The 10,941-nt window shown below is 38.2% G+C and overlaps 1 protein-coding gene across 2 annotated transcripts in view; it reads left to right on the forward strand.

The window, feature by feature from the left end:
- EFNA5 (ephrin A5) overlaps positions 1-10,669 on the forward strand; it is a 210,477-nt gene extending 199,808 nt beyond the window's left edge. The window contains exons 3-5 of one of the 2 annotated variants that reach the window (XM_062018027.1): positions 1,108-1,173; positions 1,548-1,628; positions 7,390-10,669. In XM_062018027.1, the coding sequence (XP_061874011.1) occupies positions 1,108-1,173; positions 1,548-1,628; positions 7,390-7,511 (269 nt within the window). In that variant the 3' untranslated portion in view covers positions 7,512-10,669. The remainder of the gene's footprint in view (positions 1-1,107; positions 1,174-1,547; positions 1,629-7,389) is intronic. The other variant, XM_062018028.1, reaches the window with a different exon arrangement.
- The last annotated feature ends 272 nt before the right edge of the window (positions 10,670-10,941 follow it).

A 10,941-nucleotide genomic window follows, 5' to 3' on the forward strand; every position in this document is an offset into this window, starting at 1 on the left:
GAAGTGCCTCAGGCAGTATTTTTCAACTACAGCTTTTTAGGGGTTTTGCAAGGGAAAAAAATCTATATACGCAAATGGTCTTTCACAAGTGAAAATCTCCATGCCCAAATCAAGTTACTTGGTTGTTGGTGTACATGTTGAAGTGCAGGCCAGTGAAGAATTTAAAAATTGCAGACATTGTTGAAAGTTACCAGTGTGTTTAAACTGGCAGAGATGCACTAGGTAGTCCAGTCTGTGGTGACAGGCAGGCATATTTCCCTCTGATGTCCTCTGAGGCACGCATAGTTCTAGGAAGGAAGTCTTCACAGCAGTATTTGTTCCCGGGAAATGTGGCGCTGACACTAGTCTTATGCGTATGATCTCTTGCATTAGTGCTAGACCTGTTATTTCCACTAAGTATTTTCTCCTACTACACTAAGTACTCTGAAACACTTTGAATGAGAAATGATGAGGGAGGGCTGAAAGGAGGAGTAAGGTGATTTTGTTTTCTTAGTTGCATAATATGGACAATTGTGTTTTGACTGAAGTGAGCTAAGTATTTTCTCAACAAATGCAGATGTATTGGAGCATATTTATTTAACAGAGTTTGCTGTGGAATTTAATGGTGTGTATTTCTACTTTTGTGGGAGCATCATACATAGTTTTATTTTTAGTATTGTCACTTTCAGTGTCATTTTGTTTTTTCATCCTTTTTGGGGTTGCTGAAGAAGCCTGCGGCCTGGTGTTTCAAGAGCAGTGTTTGTCTAAGTGATCTTAGTTATTCTGAAGTGTAATTTTTTGAGAGTAGACACCTGCATTACAGCAGAAACCATATTAAACAACCTTTTGGGAAAAAGATGTGGAAAGGTGAAAAGAAATAAAGAAACACTGAAAATATCATGTGTTTTAATTCTTCCATGTAAAACAATCACAAAAGGGATTCGAATAGAAAGTATGGTTTTCTCTGCTTTTGCATAATCAATCTACTTTGTGCACATGAAGAGGACAAAGTGCATCCAAGCCTTTAGATGAAGGGAAGACAAAAATTATTTTATTTAAGCACAAAATATGATGTGCGTTTTCACTCTCTTACTCTTTCACTTGTCTTTCCTTCTTCCCCATTTACAGCATCTGCAATCCCAGATAATGGAAGGAGATCCTGTCTAAAGCTTAAGGTCTTTGTGCGACCAGCAAGTAAGTTTTTATTATGCGTTCTAGGATGGCTTTGTAGCACGTGTTTTACTATGTGAGCTAGTAAACAGCACAAAATCTTTTTGGTTTTTTTTACTGTTAAATCTTCTGTATCTGTTCTGTACAGCAACATTTGTGTTATGATTTTCATTGTATTATCATTTTTCATTACATGGCAGTTGCTAACTTGTTGTTTCTTAAACTATTGTTCAAACAGAAGACTATACTGGCATTTGGACAAATGCCACTGACTTTAAAATATAAATATGCTTAGTTATATATAGTAAATAGTGAGAAAAAAAGAGAAAAAAAGGAAAGTGGGGAGTCTAAGAGTGTCTCACTAACATATTTGGCTGTTATTTCTATTTTTGTTATAGACAGCTGTATGAAAACTATAGGTGTTCATGATCGTGTTTTCGATGTTAACGACAAAGTAGAAAATTCATTAGAACCAGCAGGTTAGTATGCTTAGAGAATCTCTTTTAACAAACAAGTGTATCCCTCTGGTGCTTTAGTATTTTTTTTTCCTCTTCTCTTTGCATGCTTTGCATGGTACAACTGCTCTGCTTTTGCACGTTTCTAGCAGTGCTAAAGTCGCTTATGGTATATCTCCTGTATCCTTTTTTTTAATGCAGGGGAGGGAAAATGTTGCTTTATTTGTTTTTTGGGTGACATAATTTCAAATGTGATGTGTCCCAGTGTGGAATTTTCACCAGTATCCTGATGTCACTGGCCAATCGAAGCCAAACATCCAGAATGTTGTCAAAACATTTTACTGACTGGGCCCAAAGTTTTAGAAGTAAAGCACACTTAGTTTATTCTGTGCCTTAAAAAGACTTTCAGAAAACCAGAACCACTGCTTGTTCAATGCTGGTGCATGACACAGCCATGTAAATGAGTTAGTGTTTCAGGAAGAATTTATTACTTTAAAATTGTATACATTTGTACATTCATTTGTTTAGGCAATGTATCATTTTTACATACATGTGCACACGCACACTCTGGTATATATAAATTTCTATCACATTTTTATTAAAGTAAGCATAGATTCTGGGGAGGTTTTCTGTCTTTTTTTGCAAAACATTTTCTTTGACACCCACAGCATTCTCCTGAAGAGACTTACTGCTTATGGTTTGAATAGGCATGGACTTTGCTGGGTAAAAATCTTGCTGAATGACTGGCCCCAGAGAGGGGCGGTGAATGGAGTTAAATTCAGTTGATGGCCAGTCACCAGTGGTGTTCCCCAGGGCTCAGTGCTGGGACCTGTTCTGTTTAATATCTTTATCAGTGACCTGGATGAGAGGATCGAGTGTACCCTCAGTTTGCAGAAAATACCACTTTGCACAGGAGTGTTGATCTGCTGGAGAGCAGGAAGGGTCTACAGAGGAACCTGGACAGGCTGGAGCAATGAATTGAGACCAGTTGTGTGACGTTCAACAAGGCCAAGTGCCAGATCCTGCACTTGGGTCATAAAAACCCCATGCAGTGCTACAGGCTTGGGGCAGAGTGGCTGGAAAGCTGCCTGCTGGAAAAGAACCCGGAGACATTGGTTGACAGCTTGCTGAACATGAGCCAGCAGTGTACCCAGGTGACCAAAGAAGGCCAATGGCATCCTGGCCTGTATCAGAAGCAGTGTGGCCAGAGAGACCAGGAAAGTGATTGTCCCCCTGTACTCAGCACCGAATAGGCTGCACCTCAAATACTGGATTCAGTTTTAGGTCCCTCACTACGAGAAAGACACTGAGGTGCTGGAGTGTGTCCAGAGATAGGCAACAAAAGTGGTGAAGGTTCTAGAGCACAAGTTTTATCAGGAGCAGCTGAGGGAACTAGGGTTGTTTAGCCTGAAGAAAAGGAGACTGAAGAAGGGAGAGACCATATCACTCTCTACAACTAAAAGAAAGGAGATTGTGGCAAGGTTGGGGAGTTGGTCTCTTTTCTTAAGTAACAAGTTAAAGAACGAGAGGAAATGGGCTGAAGTTGTGCCAAGGGAGGTTTAGATTGGATATTAATAAAAAGTTATTCACTTAAAGAGTTGTCAAACATTGTAACAGGCTACCCAGGGAAGTGGTGGAGTCACCATCCCTGGAAGTATTAAAAAAATGCATAGAGGAGGTGCTGACATGGTTTTGAGGTGAATGCAACGGTGCTAGACTGGACTTCATCTTAAAGGTCTTTTTAAACCTAAACAATTCTGATACTATGTGATTACCTGTTTGTTTTATATGTACCTATGCTCTACTCACATATTATATTCAAGCTTCAGTAATTAAAAATTTTAACACAGTTAAATGAACAAATTATACCAGAAAAAAAATTTACATGCATACCATTTAATAAATACCCCAAAGAAGAAATTGCCAAGATATTTCTCTTATGATATTTGAAAGAAATTTCCCCATTGGTATGAACCAACATACCAAACAATTTTTTTTCTCTTCGTTATTTGCGGTTTCTTTAACTGAAAGTCATTATTTATACAGAAGTATAGATAAGGTTTTCAGAAATTATGCACTTTGAATGATTTATCTATGATACACAATGCACTTTATTATTTTTCTTTTAGATGTTCAGAACTATCCTAAGACGCTTGGATTTGAGACTCAAAGATGTCTCTAAACAAATCTAAATGCAGGAAGAGTGCTTTTACAGTAAATACATTTGTACATTTATCAACAGCATTCTTCCACAGAAGGCATTAGAATCATAGAACCATAGAATGGTAGGGGTTGGAAGGGATGATCTTCCCTTATCTCTAGGTAGCCTGTGAACCTAGAAGCTCAGTGCACTTTTTAACGTTTTGTGATTTGGTGAACATGGACTAATAAATGTGTATTTATCCTGTTAATAGTTTACAAAAGAGATGTCCGAGTAATAAATGCCTCAATTGTTGATCAGTTGTTTTCGGCAGTGCTCCCTACTTCTCATGTTATGGCTACACCTAGCCAGAAAATCACAAAAGCATATTGTTAGAAAGCAGCAAGCAAACTGGGGAACCAAAATCATACAAAGAGCATCCTGTAGTTTGAGATTAAATACAGTTTGTGCTACCAGGAGGAAATAGTTGCTTTAATGAGAAGATTTGGTACCAAAAAGTTCGTACTCCCAACATTGCTGTTTATTAGCATTACTGTTTGGACTAGTCACCATTAGGTAATCCATATTCCTGGATCTGTCAACTGCTATCATAATTTTCTGTTATTAGGCTGTTAGTCTTCCTGCTGCCTTGGTGGTTCTTTTTGCATGTGACCTGTGTTGTGTACTAATTTACCTGCCTCTGATTTGCATCTTCTGCTTTTGTGCTGTCCCCTAGCCTGCCACTGTCTTCTTCTACAATATGCAGAAGAGTTTGGAGGCAAGAGGGTCATAATCAGCAAATAACCTACTATCACCTGTCTTTTAAAAAATCACCATTTGTGTTATTTTTGATCACTTATAATTTCACAGGTTATGTTCAGGAATTTGTTGGAAACTGATCTATAGAGATCACACTTGTTTCAGAAGTGATGAAAGTAATTGGCATTATTCCTGTCCTCCCCTTCTCTTCCTGCATAATAATAAAAAATGGAAGTCCCTAAATAAAAATTTAAACTGTAGAAAAATTATACCTGAAGCATATGATAAAGCATATGATGTAAAGCTATGTGGTCTGTAAAATTAATGTCTGTCAATGTAATTTTTTTCAAATTACTGATGACTTTCCCAGTCTTTAGCAGTGACCTTCCAGATTTTGCCCAAGGATTTTGTGCTCTTTATCACTTGCTGTCAGTGTTTTAAGCATTAAAGTTTCTGCAGTATTATAACTCTGCACCTCCAAGGAAAATTGTATTTGTAAAGTGATTTTGAGAACCACATATGCTCCAGTATCTGAGTGCAAAAATCTTGAATTGACAAAAAACCCAGACTTTTGAAGGTAACTCCTTAATGTTACATGAGAGTTATTCTGTGAAGAATGGCTTCATAAAAGTGACATTACAGAAGGTCCCCATATTTTTATTTACTGTCTTTTTAGTTTAGGACTTCTTCATTGAGTGTTTTTAGCAGTAGCCAGTGTACCAGTCATGGCAGTATCTTATTGTCAAAGAGAATGAGGATTTATTACTGCTCTACACTAGTTCTGCCCTATTGTGTTTTTCATGCTGACTCATTGGTGTAATTAGGAAAAAAACTGTTGACATTCAGTGTTGCAAATTCTATTGATGATGCAAGAGGTAGAAGGTAATGCATATAATTCTCTTCTGTAGTTTTAGTTCATCAGCAGTGAGCAAATGTTTCCGAATTGGGAAGAGCTGACTATGAAAGGAGACAGAGCTGACAGTTAGAACATGGATATTTTTTCACATAGCTTCTCAGAATATGATTTAATTAGGAAGCTGATCTTATAGTATATATACATATCTTACAGAATATCTTACAGTATTCTCATTGCAGTGTCAACAAAGCACAAGAGTATAACTCAGAAGTGAAGTGTAAAATGGCTTTTGGTACTGATAGCCGCTGGAGCTGGCACTTACCAGTAGCCAGCATTCACTGAAACTGTTAAGATTCCTTTCAAATAAAAATACTAGGATCTCATTCAGGACCAAAGTGCCTGGGAGGATACATCATGTGGAGCTGTAACTGAAGTCATCCGCTGCTGATGTCAGTGGGGATGATGTCCCTTTCTTACAAATGTGAACGTTATTTACAGCAGATCAGTGCTTGCTTTTGATGCTTTTGCCTTGAGCAGCACTGGAGACCTGTTGGTAAGCCTGACAAATTGTATGGTCAACCCATGTGATTGTATGGAAGAAGCCATGTGATAAATTGCTAATCCAATTTACTTTGTAACCAAATTGGGGCTGAAGAAGAGCCTGTTAACCTAAATTAGGCTAACGACTCTATCTGCTTTTGTGCTAGGTGTCAAGGGGAGGGAGCTGGTTTATAGCTATGGCTAAGTAATGTGAAAAGCTCCATGCAAAGCTGCATAGTGATCCCAGTGTTCTGGCTCCTGTGTTCCTTGGGGCCTTTAATTGGAACTGCAGGGCTCTCATCCGTTGTAATCCTGACAGTGTAATTTGTTGAGATGGGAGCTACAAGAGAGACACGTTATAGATATGACAACATCTCTCATAAAATGGGGGAGCTTATTACACTAAGTAGTATTACACTATTAATTTTCCTGGAAACCTAGGCAATCTAAAATAACTTCTGAATGTATTCTTAGACCACTTCACAGTTCCTAAGAAGGTTTCACTTATTTCATTTGTGAAATATTCAGAAAAATCAAACCCAGAGTTTACTTTTTATAGCAAGCCTCAGACAGATTAGCTTTACAGTAACCAAATTAGATAACTGTAGATATGGAGGGCTTTGCAGAAAAAATTACCACACCTACTTTTGACTTTACCTACTCTTTTTTTATGTTGCAAGCTGTGGCTTTTAGTTTACCAAGACTAGACAGACCTGTATTTGGCATTGTAAATTTAGTATTTGGGACAGAAGTGGTTCTCTGCTGCCACTGATGTATAGGCATGTTTTCCCAGCTCAGCTTGCTCTTTTTTTTTATTAGTTTTGGCAGCATATATATAAATCTGTATTTTATATACCTTAAAAGGTAGTCTGTTACACACTGAGTGTGTAATCTACAAAATTGGAGACTGTCATGTGATAGCCTTCAAAATTCTGTTCCAAGGAAGGGAGACTGGTCTTATATCCCCTGCACATCCCTAGACATGGTATACTTCAGTGGGCATTTTATGCATGGGATATATACTTGGACTTATGGGCTGTCATTTCAAATTCAGGAGCCAAAATCTGTAACTAAGTAAGGGGATTAATTGAGAAATTAGTTCTGAACACATGCAACTCTTCTTCGAACCCTTTTGAAAATCAGATGTTTTTATTTAGTTTCCTCCCTATTGACATTGCTGTCTAATGAGCCATGCAAAACTAGAACTACAGTGTTTTATTAGACAAGGAATCTTTCATTCCTCAATCTGCTGAAATTGGACTTACCTCTACTTCTCTGGTCTTCAGTGGGAGTTTTGCCAGTAAGAAATGCAGAACTTGGCCCCAAGTTGGTTACATAATGAGGTATTACACGCTTGTGAAAGTCAATGACAGCACAAGTTCATTGCTCTATTTCATAAAAGCACTGAAATCCACTTACAGTTGTTGGCTCACTGAGAGTTTATTAAGGATGCAAAATCTCATTGGAATATGTGCTTTCTGTTTGAACAGATGATACCGTACATGAGTCAGCCGAGCCATCCCGTGGTGAGAACGCGGCACAGACACCAAGGATACCCTGCCAGCTTTTGGCAACTCTATTGTTCCTCCTGGCAATGCTTTTGATATTATAGCACAGTATGCTTCAGCAACCTGTCGCAGAAAATATCAGGGTCTTGGAACATCAGAGATCCACCTAACTGCTCATCCCAGGAAAGGGACTTTATTGTTTTTGCAGATGTCAAATAGTTATTCTTCCCTTTTCTTCTCCCTTTTAGCCTGAACTCAGCAAAAATTTGAAGGGGATAACTAGCTTCAGCACCTGTCCCTACCTACCGTGTGACTTTCTTAACCCCTCCATATAAATAAAAGGACTCCAAATGAAAATGCCAAACTATAATAGTGACACTAGTGATTCTTATTTTCCTCTGCATTCTCCTTTAAGAAGTCACTTCTGTTAGCTTACTGTGTCATCCATAAGTGGATGAGGAAGAATAGTGGCAGATGCAATCAGTGAAGGATAAGGAAAGTGATTGAAAGCCTGGGAGTTTTTCTCTCTGACACAATATTTATGCCTTCTCATTCAGCACAGTAAGATGATCGTGCAAGGCATCATGTCACCATGTCAGGACTGGAGGGGAAGTATCAAGAAGAGATATAATGTAACACCATTTCCTCCAGGAGTTTCTAGATGAACAGGCTTCTAAAGGGAAGGACAGTGTTTCTTATAGGACTGTCTTGAAACATCTTTGACAGTAAAATTTGTGCTCTTGAGTAGAAATACTGTCTTTGGTCAGAGGAAAAAGTTAGTATTTAGGAATGTTAGCACACAGCAGGCAAGGTAAGGTTTAGGAAACTTCACTGGGAGTATGAGTGCCTCTGTTATTTCGTTTTAAGGGGATAATGCACACCGGATTATTTTATTTTAAAGCAAATCACCGTGGTGCTACAATTTTTTTCTTGAAATGCAGAGGCACTTTTGAGAATAAAGTGACCTTCCCCAGCGCTGACTTCATAGCTGATAGCCTTGGATGCTGCTCTGGGTGTTAATACATGCTAAGAGAGGACATCAGTGGTCAGAGGAAACACATTTGAGACACAGGCTCTCCAGTGTGCTCTTGATTTGTCTCTCCTGCAAGTTTCTCAGTCATGGGAATAAACCACATCTAGAAGAAGCAAGGACAGTGTAGTAGCATTGTTTGGTGAGGAGAGAAAAGAAGTGTGGAATATGAATTCTAGTGTTGATTTTTTTTATCTTTTCCCCTTTCAACACAGTTTGAAGAGTAGAGGAAGTGTGTTTATCATCCAGAGATAAACCAGTTGGGCTCCCAAAGACTTAACAAGATATTTTTTTAAAAATCCACTAGAATAGAAAATACGTTATTTAGATATACTTTATGCTGAGAGTGATTATATATGCTTGTCCTGTTTAAACACGTGAGAGAAGTGGTAACCCTTGATGCAATTAGGAAATGGGACTGTCTTGTTTGATGGAGTGACCTGATGGATTTTTTGATGGATTCCTGCTTAAGGAATCTGAGCCTTGACTAATGTAGAACTTTAAAAAGTTACTTGCCAGGAAGTGCAAGCCTTGGGGTGTTTTTTGGCTAGGCTGCCATGAAATTTTGACTGCTGAGCATAATCAGAGAAATATCAGACTGAGACCAAAACAAAGCTTTTGTAACAAATGATAATTATGTTAAACGTGGAAGAAAAACATGGAGCACATTGAGGTGAAATAAAGGGTTTGTGTATTAATTCCGAAGATGAAGTCTGCCATTTCAAAATTGAGTGATGCCTTTAATGCACTTTGTGGGCTTTTTTTTTCATGAAGAAAAGCTTTCCAGAAGTTAAAGCAGCCCACGATTCAAAATAGGAGGAAAGGGAGGAAATAAATTTTAAGATGTTAAGAAAGATTAATGCATGCTAAACTATGATCTGGGCTTGCCCGATACTATGTAACACTGTCATTAATAGGGGGTGTGTGCTTACAGGAACAATTTAGGAAATTTCTTCTACTGTGAAGTGCACACAATAAAGATACCCAATCTAAACCACAAGGAAAGTCATCATCTCATTACAGACTATTTGATAATACTCTTTAGCGTGGATGTGATTGGTACACACACTAATACTTCCTGTAGGTAGGAATGGAAAAGCTTTGTATGAGATGGGCTTAATCCAAATGCACTTTATCAAACGGATTACAAACCAGAGTATAGATAAAATTGCATGATAGGTCACCATATTTAAATGATTCATAGCAATTGCAGGCACTCATACCAGTAGCGGCAATTTAATGTGGAAATAGTGACTTCATATTTTCATCTTTTGTCTCTGAACGATGTTGGAATTCAAGATGTACATTTATCCACAACAAAGGATTTTCACTAGTGTTACTCTGGAAGAAATTCACCCCTTTGTTTTACCTTTGTTTTGGCATGCTGGGTAGTTAGGGAAAGACGGACACCCGTGTGGCCTGCGTGGGGTGGCTGGAAGTGGGACAGGCACCGCCAGTGTGGTGCTGATGACATCAGGCAAACCCAGTCATACTGAGTACATAGATTCTGATGGGCTTTGCATTGCATTGCAAATCTCTATATGCTTTCAATTCAGATGTTAGTGCAAATTAAGGAGGCTTCTGCTCCTTTCCCCTTCATCTGCCCCAGCTCCAGTCTGAGGGACTGGTTCTCCCTTGGCCTTGGTGGCTCACTTACCCTCATGGCCTGCACTTCTGTCTGCCAAGGGCATCATGGTGTGAAGCGGGGAAAATAGGGATCAGTCAGTTCAGTGGATACTGTGTATCCTTTAATAGACAAGGTAGCATTTCATGTTAGTTTAGAATATTGTTTTGTACTGTACTTATTTGGATGGCAAAGGAAAGACAAGTAAAACTTAAAACTATGTTCTTTAAATTCTGTATTATTAGCAACCTCTGTTGTATATAATGTTTGATAATAAAGTATTAATTTGATTCTTATGTCTTTTGTAAGTGAGAACAATAGACTTTCAGGATATTAAAAACACGCGTTGATTACAAGACAGAGCTTTGAAGCATCAAGTGTGATCATGGCTCAGAACTGAGAGACAAGTGGCCATGACACTGCAGCATACAGGACTCATCTTTGAAAATTGTTCATCTATTACAAGACTTCACAATGTCAAGCCCTGGAACAACACGACTTTTGATTCTCAATGTTTTGTCCTCAGTGTTTAAAGGTCTGATGTTGGAGCTCTACGATTTCTGTGTTAGCCTTTGTTCTTTTGTATCATGTTTGTTTCTAAAAAGACTCTGGGGATACAACAATTCTTTTTTTATTTTGTTTCTTTCTCTTTTTAAAATTTTTTTTTTTCATTCCTGTTTTCTTTCTGGTTTTGTTTCCATAAATAGATTTTTTTCCAGAAGGGATCTTGCCAGTGTTATATGCGATATATGTATGTACTTGGTTCCAAAAATTAACTAGAAAAAAAATTGGGAGGTATTGAGAGTAGATAAGTAGAATGTTTCCTTTCCTATATAATTGTGGAAGGAAAAAGTGGTTGTATTTGTACCTGTTGATTCCC

This window comes from Colius striatus, chromosome Z (assembly GCF_028858725.1).
Source record: "Colius striatus isolate bColStr4 chromosome Z, bColStr4.1.hap1, whole genome shotgun sequence".
Taxonomy (NCBI): domain Eukaryota; kingdom Metazoa; phylum Chordata; class Aves; order Coliiformes; family Coliidae; genus Colius; species Colius striatus.